The following is a 20,547-nucleotide window of genomic DNA, read 5'->3' as shown; positions in this document are numbered from 1 at the left end:
TTAAGAACTTAAAGAGCAAAATCAGTTAATTTCCCAGTTTGAAGGGCAAATCTTGACATTTTAGTCCCAGCACTTTTTCCAGTATGTTTCCACATCCCAAGCTGAAGCGCCAGAAAGACACAGCCGCTTCTTGGGCATTATATTAATCCCTTTTCCCATCACTACCAAATGGATGTGGCACGAAACCTGTGGAAGCAAGTACAGATGTCCAGCTAATTCACCATAAATTGCACTGTTTATGTGCAAGCTGACTTCATGCTGGCAGATCACACTGTAATTTCACAGAATGTAGCCTAAAATATGTTCATCTATAACTGTCATTCAAATATGATTATTCCTGCTAACCACACAGAGTAAATTGGAATGCAGCTCTTTAACAACAGAGAAATGTTTTCTGTTCTGGTGTCAAAAGGCAGATCTGAAGAACACCGTCTCCACTGCAAAATATAAAATGAACAGCCTGGCATCTTGCACAAATGGACACCTACCCTACAGTCAGGATTTTATTATTCGACCTAAAAGACTGTACAGTTCTTTGTGAAGTCTATTTAAGATAACACATACTTTAATGAACTTGGCAAGCCTTATCTTTCTATTCTGTGCTCAGTTGATTTGGCCAATGTTTGCTGGTAACACAGGTTAGGTTCAAGAGCTGATTTCACACTTAAGACATACAAAAACAACTTGAAAAATAAAATTTCCATTAGTATTTAATCATCTGTAACAAATAAACTAGCACTTTCAGTTTACATCTTATTGCACAAGATCGAAGCTGGCCTTCAGCCTAAGCACTGAACACAGACACCCTGACCTACAGACTCAGACTAACATAAAGAACGTGGACCAGCCTGATGGCTTTCAATTCATACTGCACTTCTTCTGTCTTAATCAAAAGTGAAACCCATCACAGAATTCTAAGCTCGAGGCTACAAGGTTCACAAACATCAGATTACATTATAAAAAGCCTTTCAAAACTATGGCAATGACTTAACTCCTGGAGAATCCTACGTTTCTCCACATAAACCAAGAAGCAGCAGAAGCATTTGTTAAATTCAACAACCCGCGTGAGCTTTATTAAATTGTTACACAGACAGGAATTAACGGTAACGGTGCAGCTGCAGCGTATTGCGTCTCCTCCAGGCAGCACGGCGCGAGCCACCGATGGTGTGGTGGAACTTGTGGCCCTTGCCAAGGCCACGACTCTTTCGCCCAGCTGATGTCAGCCCACGCATCTCCCTGTGCTTGTGGACAGGCTTGGTGATCCATTGGGTGTCAGGGTTGCGCCTGATGGTCTTGTGGAAGGGATCAATCAGGATCACTTCAAAAAACTTGTATGTGGAATCTTCACCGACCCAATAGGAGTTCAAGACTCTGAGAGCCCCACAGTGACGGCCAGCACGTTCCTAGCGGGAAAAAAGAATGCAGAGGATATAAAATCATGGATGCAGAGCACTCTTCATGCAGAAAAATGAAACTCAAACCTAAAGTTTGGTATACGTGCTAGAAATTTAAATTTGCACCAAGCAACCCTGTCTTCCTCAAAGAACTGCTCCCCTTCCAGATGCAAAGATGCTAGAAAAAGTAATAGCTGAAAGGAACGTTGTATTAAAAAAAGGCTGCCTGGATTCCTACATTAAATGGGTGTGAAACGTGTTTTAAGGTATGTACGGAGCAAGGTGTTTGGTGGATAAAAGAAAGAGCTACTTTGTACACAGAAGCACAGAGTCAGTAAATATCCAGCATTAAAAACAACTTTCACATGTAGATGGAGAGCACAAGTTGCACTTGGAGCTGCAGTCATGAAAGACTGATTAGTTTGGACATCCAAAGCTAAAGGGGAGAAAGGTGGTTCTGCAGAGAATAAGCCTACACTGACAGGAGAAAAGGAAGAGCTGATGTAACTAGTCTTTGTTCCACTGCTGGCACATTAGTGTTTGCTATTCCTATCTTCACTTGTGGTTGGAAAAAAGGAGTCTTAAGTTTAGAAAACAGAAGCAAGCAGAAAATACCAATTATGCAACTCCATCTGCCTCCCCATCAAGGATACTCCTTATTTAAACACTAGAAGTGGGTTTAATCATACAACTTGATCATCACTGTGGGAAAATATGAACCAATGAAGCCCACCCATCTTCTATCCCAATGGGATCCCAACCTATTGCTCCAGTCTTCTGGTAAACTGCACTTGCCTATTTTCTGCATAAGTAATAAAATTCTATCAAGTCCTTGTTTTATTCTAGCAGGTGAAAGCAACACATGTATTAAATATTAAAACACCATCAAGCAGTTTCTATGTGGGAATGGTAGCTGCAGTGGAAGTTTTACATTTCTATTTGAAATACATACCTCTTCCAAAATAGAAGAGGTCAGAGTCAGAGAACTTTGAATTAAAACTGAGACCAAATAACCTCTTCCATGAGCTATTGCCACAAGTGAGTGTGTAACTGGCAATCGGCTACCAGAGAACAGCATATATGAAGAACATACCATGAGCACTCAAAACACAGAATTGCCTTTTTAATTTAAACTGTGTTTCCTTTAAATTAGTATGTCCCATTTGTGTTTGTTTCCCCCACTTTAGAAAACCCCACCATATTCAAACTGCTGAAGTCAGCTGTGAATGGTTTTGAAGTCCTGGGAACAGAGAAGTCTTCTGCTCAAGACAGAAAGGCCAAGAGAAGACTTCATTCTTTCGTCTCTTTTTTGAGAGTACAGACTACTATTAATTCTAACGCCAACACTACTACTGTGACCTTACAAAACTTATCGAATGGAAGCTTCTGTTTGAAGTATTTTGGCAGGTAACAACATCTTGCCTAAAAACAAGTTAGCTACCAAGCTTTGTGCCTGGGAGGTACCAAAGTTTTTAATGAAGAACCAGAAGGTCTCTGGCATGCTACAGGCTTTAAGATAGGAACTCCTCTGTACTATGTAAAAGGACCACTGCCTAAAGCTGGTAATACATATAGCATGGCAGGGAACAGAGGTGGGATTTAGTGAAATCAGACCTGAGCATATCTGAATTATTTCTTTTGCCTTACCCTTTTTTTTAACCAGGGTTTATACTAGTTGTATGTCTGTTTTTCACCAGAATTACTGTGGCAAGCTTTAGAAGTAAGTGTAAACTATGAACATCAATAAAACACCTACGTAGTACTTCTCCTAGACAAGATTTGTAAACAGCTTTTTCATTTATCTCAATAGAGTTTTTCAAGACACTCCTGAGGGTCTCCTGCCATCAGCATTCAAGATCTTTTACCAGTGACTTGGGTTTTGGTTTGGGTTTTTTTTCTGTCCCTTGAGTATTTTCAGCTTTTACAGACCAAGACCTCCCTAAAGCCAAGTGTTTGAGCAATAATCAAAATAGTCACCTCTGCTACAGACTGAAGACTCCGGGCAAACTTTAGCTGGTTAACACCATGATGCACAGGTTTACCATAGGTTGCACCTTTCGGGACTGGGCGTTTACGACCACCACGGCGAACACGGACACGGTAGATAACATAACCTAAAAGAAATGATAACTTAGGAACTAGAGGAATTCTGGAGTGTAGCAATTTTGATGCCCATACGGTATTTCCAATCCCAAAAACTTGACATGAAATGCTGCAGAATTAGGTCACTATACCAGTCTGCACCAAAAATCTACAACTGGAGGTGGCCATCACAAAATGATTTTGTTATTTCTATTACAACTGAGTAAGGGAAAAGTGATAGCCTTGTTTGTTGCTACTGTTTTTCAGCTCCAAACCACAGCTTACAGCACCTTTTAACACCACACTCACAAACACACTAAGAACAGCTACAGCTACACTGTAACACAAACAACCACCCCAAACACAACAGCCCATATTCTGATCGTAGCAAGTACAAGCCATCCACAAGCCTTGCTGAAATCTCCTCACTGAAAAATTAGGGAGTTCGTTTTGAAAGTTTACAAACAGTAACAGAAGCGTAGATTCTTCCCTTTCTGTTTTTATACTGAACATTTCAAACTGTTCCAAGGATTTCATAGAATCATGGAGTGGTCTGGGTTGGAAGGGTTCTTAAAAGCTCAGCTAGTTCCAGCTCCTCGCCATGGGCATGGACATCTTCCAGCAGACCAGACTGCTCCAAGCCCTGTCCAACCTGGCCTTGAACACTGCCAGGGACAGTGCAGCCACAGCTTTGCTGGGCAGCCTGTGCCAGGGCCTCACCACCCTCAGAGAGAAGAGTTTATTTAATACCTTATCTAAATCTACCCTCAAGTTACAGACAGAAGGCCGTTTTCCCCAAGTTTCTTTCACTGACCAGTAACTGTTCACCATCTTGCTTACTCAAGCACATACAGCTGTAATACAGTCAGAGTAATGCATGACAAAACCTGGGCAGAGAAAGGACACCTCTCAAACTGAAGGTACCAAAAGCACCAGTCAACTTTGCACCAGTAACACAGCACACAAACAATTAAAACCAAAGCCCACTTGATCTCCATCTGCCAAAATGGCCACAGAAGGTGTGAATTCAAAGCTACATGATGTTTTAGGCTGTGGTCACTGCTATCAATTTAACAACATTAAGTTCACTTTATGCAGGACACCAGTTTCTTGGGGAGTATTTCAGCTGTCACTTAAGGAAGGAAGAAAACTGACATAAAACCAGTCCACTCCATCATGAAGCCCATGGACATGACCTCTACATCTCATTACCTTGCTTGGCCTTATATCCCAGCCTGCGAGCTTTGTCTGGTCGGGTGGGCCGGGGAGCTCGATGCAAGGCAGAGAGCTGGCGGTACTGCCAACAGCGGACACGCAGGAGGAACCGCATCACATCCGACTGCTTTTTCCTCCATAGCTCCTGGATGTACTTGTAGGCACCCATGTTTGTCTACCTGCTGAATTGAGAGGTCAATAAGTAAGATGCACCACATCTAAATGCGAACTCCTGCGAAGAGGGGAACTGCATGAAACCATATATGCAGCACCACTGAAACAGGATACCCTCAAGCTGTTTTATACCACTGCCATGTCTGCTACCATGGCTCACACATGGCTAGTCTCCAACACGACGCAGGGCTTTTACTTCCTTTTCATGTGTTCTTAAGCATTAAAGTCCTCAGCTGAGAAATTTTGAGATGCGTATGTGAGAATCTAGTTAACATCTGAAACAAGTTGTAAATATTTATCTGTAAGGAAGCATATGAGAGTGGCGTGGTCTTTATTCTCACGTGTTAATTACCCCTAAAAATATCTGAGCTCTCACACACCTGCAGCAACCAGCAGCTGGAAGTGAACTCCATCAAATCCTGCCCCCCACAAGTCACCATCAGCAAAACGCAATTCACTTATACACACAAAAAAAGGCCCGTTCACGTATGATTTTCCACACCCCTCTTCTCCCCACCCGCCCAGCTACGGCCCAGCTCTTCCCGTCCCAAGCAACTCCATCTTTACGATTACACTGACACGCAACACCGCAAACCCGGAGCCAACCCAGGCCGTACAATCTGTAACCACCCGCTGCGCTGCGCCGCTCGGTCTCCCGCTCACACCAGCCAGCGCTGCGGGCCCCCTCCCCGCCCCACACCGCGGGCAGCCCGCCGCGACACGGCTCAGCCCACAGGCCCTTCGTAGGCCTCCCTGCCCCCGCGGGGTGCAGAGAGCCCCTTCCCGCGGGAGCGGCCACATGGCGGCCCGCCGTGGCGGCACTGGGGCGGGAGGATGGGTACGTCCGGCCCAGGATGGATGCGGATTGACGGAACGGCCAAGCACAAACCCACCCTCACCTGATGGCGCCCAGCACCGGAAAGGAAGAAGCCTGCTGCCCACAACCCCTTGCGGCGGCATCAGGCTTCCGGCCGCCGCCGCGGTGCCTCATGGGTAGCGTAGTCCTGAAGTGGGAGAACTGCCCGGCCACTCTCCTCGTCCCGCCCCGGCCGGGCCCGGCCTCCGCGCCTGCCAATGGGCGGCAGGGGCGGGACTCGTCCCGGCTCCATGGGGTCCCGAGGGAAGCTGTGCCCAGGTGCGTGGGGGGGAGGTGGGAGACACGTCATACAGTTAAATTATAACGGGGGAGAGGGAACCAAAACAGCCCTAAAGCCTTTGGGGGAGGTGGGGAGGGAGCCAGCCGCCGGTGCCGCAGGCCTAAGGGGCTCTGTGCAAGGGCCGTGTGACAAGGTGAGCGTCTGCCCGCGCTGGGGCCGAGGCCCTGGCTCTGCCCGTTCCCGTTGTGCTCCCGTCTCTCCTGCGTACCGAGCGTTTCTGTGCCTTCCCTTCTCTCCGGCACTAGCAGAGGTGAATTGTCAGGCCTAGGGAAGAGGCCTGGTGCTGAGGGGACTTTGTCCCGCTTTCTGCAGCGTCCTCAGTGTGCTGCTATGGAGGTAGTGGGGAATCAAAGCTGGAATTAGGCTTTCCCTGACTGAAAGTGCCTCCTGCTTTGCGGTGGGGTGACCTCTCCATCTTTTGGTGTATGTTTTGCAGGGCACCCTGGCTTGTGAAGCATCACCCAGCTAACCTGGAATTGAAGCAGGACAACACCAGCCCCTCCTAGTCCTAACAAGGTACTCCGCAGCTGTGTCTGGGGCAAACTGCTTCAAGTAGCAAACTCGGAGTTAGGGCCCATGGCCGGCTTCTGGAGGCCTCCTGCTAGGACCAACCCCCACCCATCCAAACTGACTTAAAGCAGATGAAAACCCTGCTTTTGCATTTGCTTTCCTGTGTTTCTGCCTTTAACACTTCTATTTTCGAGCTCATAGCCTGTAAAAGCTAGAATCTTTCTATGTATGAAATAAAAGGGAAGGTACTGCTGTTTTGCTGCAGTTCCAGAAGCCATCCTGATACCACGAGGTACCATCAGGCCTACTGCAAACCCATGAAGCCAGTAACACAGGCCTTGCAGCATGCACACACCAACAAACACAGCCTTTGCCCCAGAGGGATAACACAGCTTCAGTCTCCCCAGGCCTGATGGGACAAGTGTTGAGGCTGCGGACAAGCATCATCAGCAATGGCAGCAGCATAAAACCTGAGAAAACGGTGTGGGAGGAAACTCTAGTCCTAAAAATACCAGCTCTGGGGGGGGAGCTGTGCCTCTCAGCAGCCGCTGCTTCCCACTTTGCCTCTCACCTTTTGTGGGCTTCATTTGTGCCTGGTGCCAGGCTCACAGACTCCTGTGTCTGCACAGGGCTCGCCTGCTGACTCTGCCCTCTTGGGAAAGATGGGAAAGGGCTACAAGGTGGTGGTGTGTGGAATGGCCTCGGTGGGAAAGACTGCGATTTTGGAGCAGCTTCTCTATGGAAAGCACACTATTGGTGAGATATTTTTGCTTTTTTTGCTTCCTTTTCCAGCATCTTGCTCTGCGTGGTTCCCAAAAACACAGTAAAGGAGGACTGCAAACTGCACCGGGTGAAGGAGGAAATTAATGTGTGTTTGTTGCATCTCTGGGCAGTTTTTGAAATTCATAGCCCCTTATTTACCTATTTTTAAACAAGGCTTGCAGAAGAACCCTTTTTGTGGTGTTCCCAGTTAGAAAATATGTGAATGCTTAGAAAGAAACAAACAGAAAAGTAGATGATGTGCTTGCTGCCTGTTTACATAAGAAATATCTCATTCCCTGCAAGATGCTGTAGATGCCTGAAAAGTAAATAGATCTCTTCTGATGAGTGGAGAGACTGTTCAGACTTTTATTCCATCTCCTTAAAGCTTTATTTTGCTTGGGTTTGGCTGATATTTAATCAAAGCGCTGGAAAGAAAACCAGTTCAGCCGTAGGTCCCATGCTGTGTGCTGAACTTCAAGGGCCAAGCTTGGAGTTCTGAAATAAATCCTCCCATGGAAAAGGGCCTTGGGAGAGGAGCATGGGATGTGTGAGACTTGCTGTGCACAAAAGAAAGGTAATGAAGGCAAAGCCATCTTGTTTCCCTCTGTTTCCACATGATTTCTCTAAGAGAGGAAGCACAATGATCAGCAGGCTGGCAAAATACTCCTGCCTCAACTACGAACAGGTGCTGGCACCAGGGGTGAATCTTAGGGCTTTGACAGAAGATATCTAGTCCGTTTGTATCTTTTCCTTGGGCTGGTAAGTGAAGTGGACTTGGAATGAGTTATTGGATAAACACTAGGGTTTCTAGAACGGTGCTTTGCAGTCACTGTGCCTTTAAAATGTGTGGATGGGAGGAATTTGCTGGCAAAGCGTGATACAGAACTGTGTGCTCATGCCCTTGTTTCAAAGGATTTCCTCTAATATTGCAGTAACGTCTGTTTCCAGCATCCTACTGAGCCCTACGCACGTAGCCCTGTGTAGCTTTCAGCGTGAAGGTTGCAAAGCCTGCAGGCTAAAGGTTTTTCCCATTGCCACGGAGCTGCCACTCCTCTGCACGGGGCTGGGTGGCTATAACAGACACCCAAGCAGCATGAGCAAGGCCACATTACTTAAATCATATTGCCTTGCATTACTTCCTGCCCCGGGCTCCTATTAATGACCCAGGCAGGAAGGATATTCGGGTGTTGCTGATCAGAGGAGCTATTTATGGAGCCAGTCATGTACATGATTATACAGCGTCATGGGTATTGGCTGACATAACCGGAGGGAGGCCTTGTGCCCACGGTTTAGCTGCGGGTGTCCCTCTGTCACTCCTGAATGCTCTGCTCCAACTCAGCCATTGTGCAATGCGAACTTCCCCCCTCCCTTCCTTAAAAATATCAGTTTTCTTTTCCCACAGCACTGCTCTTATTTTTTGGAGTTAACAGTAAGGGGAGGAGCAGCTGATAGCAGAGGAGACAAGGAGGAAGGTAGTCTCCTGTTTTCTATTATTCTGGACAAATCTTATTCCCAAGACATTTAGAGAAAGAGGGAAAATAGCAGAGTTAAGATGAGAGTATGCAAAGGGCTCATATGGAGCCATTGCAGACCCAAGGGACAAGCAGCAATGTCCCAGCACGTGTGCCATCAGGCATATTTTGGGGTATGGACTGATATGTTGGTGTTCCTGGCAGTCCTGCTGAGTGGTCACCATCCTCCCTGCCTTTTCCTCAGCCCACAGACAGTTCTGGCAGAGGGTGCTGGGCTGCTGAAAATGGTTCCCAGAAGATCTTTAGCTACTGCTCCAATCTGTATTAATTTAACCCTCAAACTGCAGAAGCAGGACACCACTATAAGGGTCTCACTGGGCAAGGATGGAGTTTGAATGACAGTGAGTCTTTGATTGCTCCTTAGCTGAGCTGCTTTACACTGCATGGACTCATTGCTGCTGCCATTGTCGCAGGGGTGGCCCCTTCACGCTTAAAACGTGATTACTGAATCTTGATCCTTGAGCTCCAGAAAGTTGGCATATACATCTTGGCTGCTGGCCTCTCTGGCAGGAGGCGAAAGGGACTAGTGTGTTTGCTGAAAGCCTGTCTGTTCAGAGCCAGTCAGTAAGGCAGCCCACCGGGTATGGCAACGTGGACACAAGCTGTTCCAAAACCTGTGCTTCCTGACTGACGTCAGGAGCAGCTCTGCGGCTGGTCCGAGGGCCAGGGAACCAACGCATGGAGTCTTTCCATTCCTGGTGGCATCCATATCCTCCTCCTAGTAACAAGAAGCATGCTCAAACTTGGTTGTAGGCTCAGAGCAGCACAGGTTCTGGTGCCAACCTCTGTGATGTCCCAGCCACTGACATGGGGATCTCCTTGTGGCTGTAATCATCTGTGAGATTGTGTCAGTGCTCAGGTGCCTCTTGTTGACTTTGCTGTCAAAAGGAGTGGTGGCAGAGCTGCTATCAGGGAAGTGATTAATGTCCTCGGAGGTTTCAGGTTGCTATATAAAGCCCTTGGCTTTGAGCCTATGCTCCTGGCTGCGTACTTGGTCATGGTGCTGTAAACCTAGCTGTGCTTTCTTTTCCTAGAAAATGTGCACCTTCAGCTCTCCCTGGCTTGTCACAAATTAAGTCCCTAAGTTCTGCGTTTCTTACATGGTCAGCAGCTGGCACTCTTGCAAAGGCACTAAGATTGCTTGAGGTCAAAGAGGAAAAAGTTGTCGGGAGGGAAGAATACCCCCAAAATGGAATAATTGTTCTTGGACCATGTGAGCAACAATGTGTAGTGCTACACACCTTTGTGCTGGGCTTTAAAATTGCAAGAGCAGCTGTTTGTTTAGCATGAGAAAGGAAAGGGCAAAAAGGTGAGAGAAACAGAGATGCATAAAGTAACATATAGAATCATAGAATAGTTAGGGTCAGAAAGGACCTTAAGATCATCTAGTTCCAACCCCCCTGCCATGGGGGGGGGGACACCTCACACTAAACCATCTCACCCAAGGCTTCGTCCAACCTGGCCTTGAACACTGCCAGGGATGGAGCATCCACAACCTCCCTGGGCAACCCATTCCAGTGCCTCACCACCCTCACAGGAAAGAATTTCCTCCTTATATCCAATCTAAACTTCCCCTGTTTAAGTTTTAACCCGTTACCCCTTGTCCTGTCACTACAGTCCCTATTGAAGAGTCCCTCTCCAGCATCCCTATAGGCCCCCTTCAGATACTTGGAAGGCTGCTATGAGGTCTCCATGCAGCCTTCTCTTCTCCAGGCTGAAGAGACCCAACTTTCTCAGCCTGTCTTCATACGGGAGGTGCTCCAGTTCCCTGATCATCCTCCTGGCCCTTCTCTGGACTTGTTCCAACAGTTCCATGTCCTTTTTATGTTGAGGACACCAGAACTGCACACAATACTCCAGGTGAGGTCTCACGAGAGCAGAGTAAAGGGGCAGGATCACCTCCTTTGACCTGCTGGTCACGTTCTTTTTGATGCAGCCCAGGATACAGTTGGATTTCTGGACTGCAAGCACACACTCTTGGCTCATGTTCATTTTCTCATCAACCAACATCCCCAAGTCCTTCTCCGCAGGGCTTCTCTGAATCTCTTCTCTGCCCAACCTGTAGCTATGCCTGGGATTGCTCCGACCCAGGTGTAGGACCTTGCACTTGGCATGGTTAAACTTCATGAGGTTGGCATCAGCCCACCTCACAAGCGTGTCAAGGTCCCTCTGGATGGCATTCCTTCCCTTCAGCGTATCAACTGAACCACACAGCTTGGTGTCATCAGCAAACTTGCTGAGGGCACACTCAGTCCCACTGTCCATGTCAGCGATGAAGATGTGGAACAAGACCAGTCCCAACACCGATCCCTGAGGACACCACTCATTACTGGTCTCCAGCTGGACATTGAGCCATTGACCACAACTCTTTGTGTGCGGCCATCCAGCCAGTTCTTTATCCACCAAGTGGTCCATCCATCAAATTGATGTCTCTCCAATTTAGAGACAATTTAGAGATGTTGTGTGGGACAGTGTTGAACGCTTTACACAATTTCAGGTAGATGACATCAACTGCTCTACTCCTGTCCATCAGTTCTGTAGCCCCATCACAGAAGGCCACCAAATTGGTCAGGCAGGATTTCCCCTTAGTGAAGCCATGCTGGCTGTCACCAAGCACCTTGTTGTTTTTCATGTGCCTTAGCATGCCTTCCAGCAGAATCTGCTCCAAGATTTTGCCAGGCACAGAGGTGAGACTGACTGCTCAGTAATTCCCCAGGTCATCCATTTTCCCCTTCTTGAAAATGGGGGTTATATTTCCCTTTTTCCAGTCATCAGGAACTTCACCTGACTGCCATGATTTTTCAAATATGATGGCCAGCAGCTTAGCAACTTCATTCACCAGCTCCTTCAGGACCCACAGATGGATTTTATCAGGTCCTATGGACTTGTGCATGTTCAGATTTTTAAGATGGTCTTGAACCAGATCCTCTCCTACAGTGGGCACAAGGTCTTCCTTCTCACAGTACCTGTGTCTGCCTTCCAAGACTTGGGTGGTTTGGTCAGAGCCTTTGCCAGTGAAGACTGAGGCAAAGAAGTCATTCAGAACCTCAGCCTTCTCCAAATCCTGTGTAGCCAGTACTCCCGAGAGCTTCCTGAGGGGGCCTACGTTGTCCCTCATCTGTTTTTTATTTGCTATGTACTTGTAGAATCCCTTCCTGTTATCCTTAACATCCCTAGTCAAGTTTAATTCTAACTGGGCCTTAGCTTTCCTAACCTGGCCCCTAGCTTCCTGGACACCACCCCTGTACTCTTCCCAGGCCTCCTGTCCTTGCTTCCACCTTTTATAAGCCTCTTTTTTCCTTCGAAGGCTCCTCAGGAGCTCCTTATCCATCCAAGGAGGTCTCCTGGCCCTCCTGCTGCACTTCCTTCTGGTTGGGATGCAACACTCCTGAGCTTGTAGCAGGTGATCCTTGAATATCAACCAACAGTCTTGGGCACCCCTGCCCTCTAGGGCTAAATCCCATGGAACCTTACTAAGCAGGTTATCCTCTCTGGCTAAGCTGATACAAGGAATGAGACAAAACCTGAAAGCAGATGTTTGTAATGGGTGCAGATTTAGCTTTGAGTCATGCAGGGACTATACTGCCACGGTCAGGATGAAGAGTTGTTAGGGCTTGCTCTGCTTGGCCTAAGCTCTCTTGGGGGGGCTAACAGAGTTCCTGGTTTGACTTTGGCACAGGACATGTCCATAAAGAGGATAGGTGTTTTTCCTTAAGCAGTGTCCCTGTTCAGTTGTGGTGCAGAAAGGAGTCTTCCTTCTGCCTTTAAAGTATCTCTGGCCCCTTATCAGCTCAACAGGAGGAGATGAGAAGGCTTCCTGTGGATTTTCCTTATCTCTGCCTCCTGGCTGTGTAAATAGCTGGTGTGGTCAGGTTATTCATAAGTAGCTACTTCAAATCATCTTACCAGCTAGGAATGAAAACATATATTGCTGTGGTAAAACCCATAATGGAAGAATTTGCCTTATTTGGTCTCATCTGAAGGGATTTTAGGTTTTGGCTTTCACAGCTCCAAAGCTATGGAAGCTAATTAACCAAATTGCGTGTTCTTGTATCTTTGTTTCTTATATCAAAACTACCTCATGATAGAGCTGCAGCCAGCTTAACATTTTAGAAATGGATGAAAATGGAGCTGAATGTATGCAACTAAGGGTCAGAATGGTGCCCACTACTTGGTTGGACCAGTACTTAACTAGCAGCTACTTCTAAATAGACCAGCTCTTGCTGAGGCCTGTCCAGCTCTTCTCCAAGTCAGGGATACTCTGATATGTTGTCATTTGAGATGTAAGAAAGCAAAGCATGTTATCCTGCAGTTTACAAACACAAGGGATAGCATGTTTTAGGAGGTCTTTGCTAAGTTCCTGCTTTAAAAAGGGAAGGTGAAAATACATACAAGACTTCAAAAAGTACCCTAAGAAGACACAAAACATGCTCTGACTTTATGTTCAAGAGTCCCTGAGGAACTTCTGAAATTCCATCCATCTTGAAATTTTGCTATATTTTAGTATTTGCAATATCTCTGCCTTGCTCAGGCTGTGTGCTGTATTTATTAGTATATTGAGCCTTTCCTGATTGGGAAGCCACCAGGGGTTGAAACACCACTCAATTTATGACTGAAGCTTCCCCTTGCGGTTCCTCTGTGGCAGCAGTTGGTAACATAGATGAAGACCTTTCTGTGTCTCCCAAGACTTGCACCAGCTATGGTAGGCACTAGAGAATGGCATCAATCTCCTGTCTATCCTTCTTTTCCCTCCCTAATTTTTTTTCATCTTTAGTTTCCAAAGAAACCGCAGGATTGTTCACTGCAACTGTTGTTAGTTCCCCTTTCCCCCCATAGCTTCGGAACATGAAAGCTAGTTCCATCTGCCCATTCATCTGTGTCACAGCAGTGGATGTCTCACAATACGCTTCTGTAAATTTAAAAGAACTGATAGCAGGAAGGAGAGGAAGGGCACATGACAATACTCTCCTGCAAGGGAAAGCTGCTTGAGCCGGTAGCAGTCTGCAGGGCAGTCACTCCACAGCACAAGCTGCCTTTGCCCACCCAGCTAGTGCAGGTGGGAGGATGCCCAGGGATGCCAGAGAAGGAAAGGAGATCTGGGATCCTTGTGACAGGAGGATGGGGTGTTAAAAGGCACCCTCCTAGGATAATGGGCTTTCCTAACTAGTTTTGCTGCTAGTACAACAGCTTGCCTGGCACATAAAATCATAGCATGGTTTGGGTTGGAAGGTACCTTAGAGATCAAGTTCCAATCCTCCTGCCATGGGCAAGGACACCTTCCACTAGACCAGGTTGCTCAAGCCCCATCCATGTTTGAATGGAGACCACGAAAGTGTTTGACTGGGATGGTACTGACAAGAATTGTAAATATTGGCTAGCATGTGGTCTGGGCTTTAGAAGCAGGGCCTAGAATATGGTGACACAGGTACGTCTAAAAATTATCTGTGTTTGCTTAGGAATCTACTTGCATATACTCCCTCCTGCAACGTACATAGGTGAAGCTTTACCTCTGGAATCTGCTACTGATGCATAAATTCCAGCTGCCTCCAAAGTGCCCTCCCCATTTCACATCAAAATTTATTGCTCTATTCTGCTGACTTAAGTGCTGGGTCTTAATTTTTCACTTAATTTTCAAGTAGGTTGTTAAAAGACATAGTTTTCACTGCCACTTTTAATGCCATTAAAAAGAGACCATCAGAGGAGAAGGTGGATATATTAAAGACTGCTGAATTACAGTGCATCATTTAGATGGTAAAAACCTGTACAACATTATTGCTTTCTAAGTAGAAAACTTCGGTAGTTATGGTTCATTCCTTCTTGCCAAAGTAGTATTTACTGATGCTAGGTATTTCCTTGACCTGTCTGTACAACACAAGGACGCAAAGCAAGAATATAGTGCTTTATCTATAGAAGAGTGCTATATCCAGAAAGGGCTTTGTTACTGCTTTGGTCTTAAGAAATGCCCTTGTAACACATTCTCCAGCTACATGGAATGTGTTTGTGACTCCTCTTCTTATTAACCTTTGTTTTGTCCTTCTGCTCGCAGTTTTGCTTTTGCACATTAGCATGGTTATATTTGGAGGCGAGGGAAATTAATTCGTTGCAAACCTAATAAGAGTTTGATCTATGATGACTGCACAGAGAGGGGCAAAAAGAACAGCTTGTGCCACTTTCCTGCACAGGAATGCTGCATACATCATGGGAAATGGTCAGTGTGGGTGGAATGCTTCAGCTTGTTTGTCAATGTGAAGTACTCTGAATAGTGTCATTGAATGCAGAAAAATCCTTATTTTCACAGGGCAAATAATCCCTGGTGTTTTCTTAAACAATGCACTAATATGGCCCCTTTTTGGCACACAAAGACAATAAAACAGAACTAGTTGCTGTAGCCCTGCAAAGGCAAACAGTTCATGCATACAGGAGTGCAATGGAGGCAAAAAGGTGGATTCCAGAGGGTTTATATGGATACTTAAAACCAACTCTGAAAGTGGCCCAGTGACTGTACATAGTTTGCTGGGACCTGTAACCTTATGCACCCACATCCAGGGGGAACACAAAGCTAAGGTGATCTATGTGTTTTCAGGTTTGGCTTGGAAAAAGTAATTTTAATTAGTTCAAAGTAAGAGGTCTTGAATTACCTCACGTTTACAATGAGGAGAGGAAGCAAGGAGAGCCAGTCTGCAGATAGTTACCATGGAGCAGGTGATATATATATATAGATATATAGATAGATATATATATGAAAGCTTGTTACCTTGTGTGTGCTCTTACCTCGCAGTAGATGAGCTTGCTTTTATTAGCAAATCTGAATCATTTTAAATCCCTAAGGGGTGGAAAAAACTCACTGTGTATCTGAGTAAATATAACATGCAAATTTGCTTGCATGCAAACTTCCCCTTCCTTTTCTGGCTTGATTTTACTTGTTGGTTAATTGTACCACCAATACACGTTCATTTCCAGAATTATTCTTTTGGCTTCTGCTTCTGCTGTATGATCCGGCTCAGTATGAAGCAAAGAAGTAGGCTCAAGATGTTAGTACTTGACTATCTGGTGTTCCTTGGCTGTTCTTCCAAAAGGATATGTTTGGGCAGGCCCATTTGCAGCATGTTTGGCACAGAACTGGTACCCTGGGTGGTTGGAGTTTGGGAAACCTAGGAGAAGAGCTATGTATCTTATCCTATACTGAATGTGCATGTTGCATAGGTTAATTTCACAGGCATAATCATGTGTTCACATATTAGATGGTTGTATTTATGCAGTGTCGCTATTGTAAATAGCTGGTGCAGTGATCTATAAATACAGTCCTTCATGGGGATGTCAGGCAAGGCTGAGTCCAGGTCAAGTCACTCTGGAAAACATGCACTGGAAGCTATTGTTGGGTAAAAGCCTGCTGTACTTCAAATAATTCTTATAGTGGTGCTGTACTTACACCAGTTGAACTTTCCTGCTTGATTTAAAACAGGTTTAGAAGAGGGTGCCACAATGGAAGATGTGTATTTGGCATCGGTGGAAACAGACCGAGGTGTGAAGGAACAGTTACGGCTTTATGACACCAGGGGTCTGCAGGAGGGCGTAGAAGTGCCAAAGCACTATTTCTCTGTCGCTGATGCCTTCGTTCTCGTGTATGCTGTGACCAGCCTCGAAGCTTTCCAAAGAGTGGAACTGCTCAAAAAGGAGATTGATGTCTTTAGAGACAAAAAGGAGGTAAACTCATGGTGCTTAACTGCTTGGCTCATAGCTATATCAGTGATAGAAAATTAAGGTTGCAAAGCAGAGAGTTTGTTTCTTTAAAGCTTGCATACAAAGGAAAATGAATGTACCCATAGCCGTGGGCAATCCAGCAAAAGGAAGCTTTCTCATGCTGGGGAAGCCTAATTCACATGCCATGCAGGTCATGCAAAAGAATGCGGGGTTTTTTTTCCTCCTTACTTCATCTACTGAGCTAAAATTCAGTTAACTGAATGCACCAGCCAGGATACTTATGACTAATAAAACATATGGTCTACAGCAGTGCAGTTCATACATTTTTTTTTAGATATTGTACATGGGAAGTCAAGTGCATAGAATAATGTTACGGAGGGCATTATCTTTGTTTGTTTTGTATTCATGTACTTGATGGCTTACAAACTAGTGTAATTGACAGTGGGTCTCCCAGACATTAGTCAATTGGCAAAGCAGCTTTAATGTATTTTAACAACCATATTGAATCAATTCAATTGTGTGAAATGACTGCTCTATTTTCCCTTAGAAAGCAGCTAGTGTTTTCAGCTGACAGTGTTCCAGCTTAGCTAAACAAATATAACTTGCATGTGGCATTAGCATTATGGCTTTTCCTACAGTATCTTTATGTTCTCTAGTAGTTTTTCCTGGTAAATGTCTTTAGCCTACAGCTTTCCAAATGTCTGGTTTATGCTGTTAAAAAAAAATAATAGAAGCTCATGAAGAATTAATTGGATAATGGTAGGGAGAGACTTTCCAAAAATGTATCTCGTTCAGTACTGACAGCACATAGGGTGGTGGAGGAAGGCAGGCTCCAAGGCTGACATCAGCCGAATGTGCCATCAGGGGAGAGTTATGTTAGCTTGTAGGGCTGGTGTGAGCTGCAGGCCGTCACATATAGCAGGAATCTGGGAGTCAATCACAACTCCCCTGCAGGGCGAGGAAAGCTGGACAAGCAGGAAGTTTTGCTCAGGTGCTGTGTTTTTTTGAGGGCCCCATGAGTTACTTTACAGCATGTTGTAATGCAGAGAGCGAATCACAGCCCAAACAGGATCCATGTCTCTCTCTCTTCTATGTTACCTGCCAGAACTCCTCTCTTGTTGCATGCAGGTATTTTAGAAAACAGCCAATTTGTTTATCCTTTGGCAGAGCTTAAAAGTTTTGATCTTGACTAAGGATGGCATAGTTGAGAAAGTGGTGCCCACAATAAGCTGGATAACTTAGTTTTATTTCTGTGATTTATAGTCCATATATAATAGGTTTTGAAACATAGACAGAAGGTGAGCTCAGGAGTCCTAGCTTAAAAAAGCAACAGCAGGCTCAAAGCTTGGGCTATGCTAGAAAGCATCCTCAACTGAATGAGGGATCTATCTCACCTGGTGCTTCTGAGCTGGCAGAACTTCACCTTGAAGTCGCCTGTTGCATGGCAGATGACAGAAAGCACTGATGGTTGGTTCCTTGCCTCTGCTCTCCAGCACCCACCTTAAAGCCTGGCCAAATTTTATGCTAAATAGAGTTTGTGTTCTCTCATAATGACAGAGTTTAACCATAGGTAAAATTCAGTTGAAGCATGTGGTAAATGCATATGAAGATTTTAGCTTCTTTCAAAGCTTTCTCAGAGGGAAAACACATTTTCCTGAACACCCTAGGCTGCTATGGAAAGGAAAGGAAGCCTCAGACCTCACAGGAACAGGACAAACACCTCTAGCTGCTAAGAAAAAGACGTCCTGGAATTAGCTTGATGAACAGGAAAGAGCATGCAGGTGTGGCCACAGCAAAAAACCCAAAGAAGAATTTATCACTTTGTCAAACCACTAGTGTAGAGTTGAGACCAGAGTTTGACTAAGGACCTTGAACTCTAAATGTAGGCATGGTTTCTCTTGGGAGCTGATGCTGGTAACACGTTTTTAGAAAATGGTTAACTTAAAATAGCAGGAGCAGTAACTGTAAGTGGCCAGCACCACCTTCAGCACTTCCTAGAACTGAAGTACCAGGCAGGCCACTGAGCTCAGCCACACTGTACTTCCTTGGTGATACAGAAGTCACTGGATGGATCATTACAACTAAGGCTGTGTTGTGAAACAGCTGTGCTGCTCTAGTTAGCTAACCAGCTGCTCTTGAAACTGCTTCTGAGAGGATGGTGCTTATCTGACCCTTGCAGCAACAGAAGACTGTCCCGATAGGTCCCTCTGGTGGCTTTCCATGCGTGCAGGAGTGGGCAGCTGGCTGGGCTGAACAACAGCTCAGCCTGCCCGGGCTGCTGGCACAGGCCGCCTTCTGGCACAGTTGGCTTTATTTGTATTGTGGGCTTGGTTAAAACAAGCTGGGCAAAATCCACAGCTGTGGGGTCCAGGCTCTCTCTGCTGCCACCGCCTCTCAAGCATCTGCTGCTCTGACCTACTCAGATGTCATGTTCTTATCATTTGTATAGGGCAGGTCAGTTGCCAAGTAAATGGAGAATAGGGCTGTTTAACTTTGGCTCTCGTGGGCATTGCTTCCCTTCAAGCAGCTGGGGAGGTAGAAGTCCTGCATATCCTATGATTAAAACCAGCTCCCAGCCCACATGTAGATGAGGCTAATTAGAATCCCAAACCCTGATCTTCCAAACTACACACAGTTTATCTTGTGCTAGTGCTGAGTTAAAGAACAGGTCTGAACTGTGTTGCTACTTGCCTGTTGTTGAAAAGAGCTGTGAGTGGTGCATGCGTTTTGTACAAAGCTTACGCTTTTGTTTTGTTTGTAGGTAACAGTTATTGTCCTGGGAAACAAAACTGACCTCGTGGACCAAAGGCAAGTGGAAACAGAAGCAGCACAGCAATGGGCAAGGGCTGAGAAAGTGAGACTGTGGGAAGTGACTGTAACAGATCGGAAAACACTGCTTGAGCCCTTCACCTTCTTAGCTAGCAAACTCTCTCAGTCCCAGAACAAATCAACATTTCCCTTGCCTGGAAGGAAGAGCAAAGGGAATAACTGTGATAACTAAGCTACCTAAGCTGCCAGGTCACTGTCTAAGTCCTTTCTGTGCCATGCTTCTCACAGTTTCACTTAAAGCAATAATCTCATTCAGGAATAAAATCTGCAAGTTTATCGCTAAGAGGTATCTTTTCTTCTCATGGCCTTGGCTTGGGAAAGTCACTGGTGATAAAAGCCCTAAAAAGCATTTCATGAGAAGAGTTATCTTGCAACAGGGGTTATGGAGGAGGGGAGGGTGGGTGGAAACCTCTCTAGTTGGAGCTTTGACTGTGCCTGGATACAGCTATGTTGAGGGACAAATCAACAAGCTTATTAAGCAATCCCCGTGCAGAGCTATAGCAGAGCTATAGCCTCTAGTTACAAATAGTACTGGCTGCAATAAAGCATTCAGCTTTAAAAAGAGGATATGTTTTTAATGGCAACAGTCCTTTTACCTTTGACTTTAAACAGGGCCACAGGGCTTTTTGATGCTGCAGGAGGCTGAGTTCAGTGTGTTGCTGCAGAAGGTTTTGGGGCAGGAGGAACAACTACCAGCAGATTGAGCTGCTGAGGTTCTGCTACTGTCTGAAAGATAAAAACAAAGAAAAAAAAACCCAAATCTTGTGAGAGAGACTAGAACAGATCTACCCTGACAGGAAACTTGTCAGCAAAGTCTGGCAAGTAGTGCTTTCAGCTCAGGAATTTATTTGTACAAACCAGAGAAGCTCTCAGAGCACTCATTAGCTTAACTGCGACCTGAAGGACGACATAGCTGTACATGGTTTTGTTCCAGCATGTCCAGTACAAATCAGTCACATTCACATTAGTGATAATTTTGCTGAGAAACTAAATGGAGCAATTTTGTATGCAGGAGGTGCTGCCTGGGCTCTGCTTAGTGCATTGCATAATACTCCTACCTAGCCATTCAACCCGGCTGCAGTAACCCACGCTCGGTATGAAGCTACAGGCTGGATAACAAGTGGTAATACTTTGTGAGAGTGTAGGATGTTGCCTTTTGGGTACATCCCCATGGCAAATGCCCAGAAATAC

General features: G+C 45.7%; 2 protein-coding genes across 5 annotated transcripts; one reads left to right on the top strand and one right to left on the bottom strand.

The window, feature by feature from the left end:
• Nucleotides 1–1,042: 1,042 nt before the first annotated feature.
• Nucleotides 1,043–5,878, bottom strand: RPL15 (ribosomal protein L15). The gene is made up of 4 exons (XM_061464937.1): nt 5,765–5,878; nt 4,689–4,870; nt 3,372–3,508; nt 1,043–1,403 (listed from the first exon to the last, which is right to left on the bottom strand). Exons 2-4 carry the CDS (start codon nt 4,858–4,860, stop codon nt 1,098–1,100), a joined length of 615 nt encoding a protein of 204 aa, XP_061320921.1. The 5' UTR covers nt 4,861–4,870; nt 5,765–5,878; the 3' UTR covers nt 1,043–1,097.
• Nucleotides 5,879–5,885: 7 nt separating this feature from the next.
• On the top strand, nt 5,886–19,639 carry NKIRAS1 (NFKB inhibitor interacting Ras like 1). Of its 4 annotated transcripts, none has more exons than XM_061464938.1 (5): nt 5,886–6,000; nt 6,459–6,538; nt 7,162–7,288; nt 16,289–16,530; nt 19,289–19,639. In XM_061464938.1, the coding sequence occupies exons 3-5, from the start codon at nt 7,195–7,197 to the stop codon at nt 19,526–19,528; spliced, it is 576 nt and encodes a 191-aa protein (XP_061320922.1). In that variant the 5' UTR covers nt 5,886–6,000; nt 6,459–6,538; nt 7,162–7,194; the 3' UTR covers nt 19,529–19,639. The 4 variants fall into 4 exon arrangements, with proteins under 4 accessions (XP_061320922.1, XP_061320924.1, XP_061320923.1 ...); XM_061464939.1 differs by having other exon boundaries at nt 5,888–6,015; XM_061464940.1 differs by lacking the exon at nt 7,162–7,288.
• The last annotated feature ends 908 nt before the right edge of the window (nt 19,640–20,547 follow it).

The sequence above is a fragment of the Pezoporus flaviventris genome, unplaced genomic scaffold (genome assembly GCF_033815535.1).
Source record: "Pezoporus flaviventris isolate CSIRO_AGI_PZ_B2104156 unplaced genomic scaffold, CSIRO_AGI_Pfla_v1 ptg000037l, whole genome shotgun sequence".
NCBI lineage: Eukaryota > Metazoa > Chordata > Aves > Psittaciformes > Psittacidae > Pezoporus > Pezoporus flaviventris.
The sequence above is the reverse complement of the archived record's forward strand: the minus strand, read 5'-3'. Positions and strand labels throughout refer to the sequence as shown.

What these genes read in the sequence shown, in the direction of transcription:
- RPL15 (XM_061464937.1), bottom strand. Translation starts at nt 4,860, where the DNA reads ATGGGTGCCTACAAGTACATCCAGGAGCTATGGAGGAAAAAGCAGTCG. An exon ending in GGGATATAAGGCCAAGCAAG is followed by an intron (nt 3,509 to 4,688) that starts GTAATGAGATGT and finishes CATTTCTTTTAG; the next exon opens with GTTATGTTATCTACCGTGTC. An exon ending in GTCTTCAGTCTGTAGCAGAG is followed by an intron (nt 1,404 to 3,371) that starts GTGACTATTTTG and finishes TTTTCCCGCTAG; the next exon opens with GAACGTGCTGGCCGTCACTG.
- NKIRAS1 (XM_061464938.1), top strand. Translation starts at nt 7,195, where the DNA reads ATGGGAAAGGGCTACAAGGTGGTGGTGTGTGGAATGGCCTCGGTGGGA. An exon ending in CTATGGAAAGCACACTATTG is followed by an intron (nt 7,289 to 16,288) that starts GTGAGATATTTT and finishes GATTTAAAACAG; the next exon opens with GTTTAGAAGAGGGTGCCACA. An exon ending in TCTTTAGAGACAAAAAGGAG is followed by an intron (nt 16,531 to 19,288) that starts GTAAACTCATGG and finishes TTTTGTTTGTAG; the next exon opens with GTAACAGTTATTGTCCTGGG.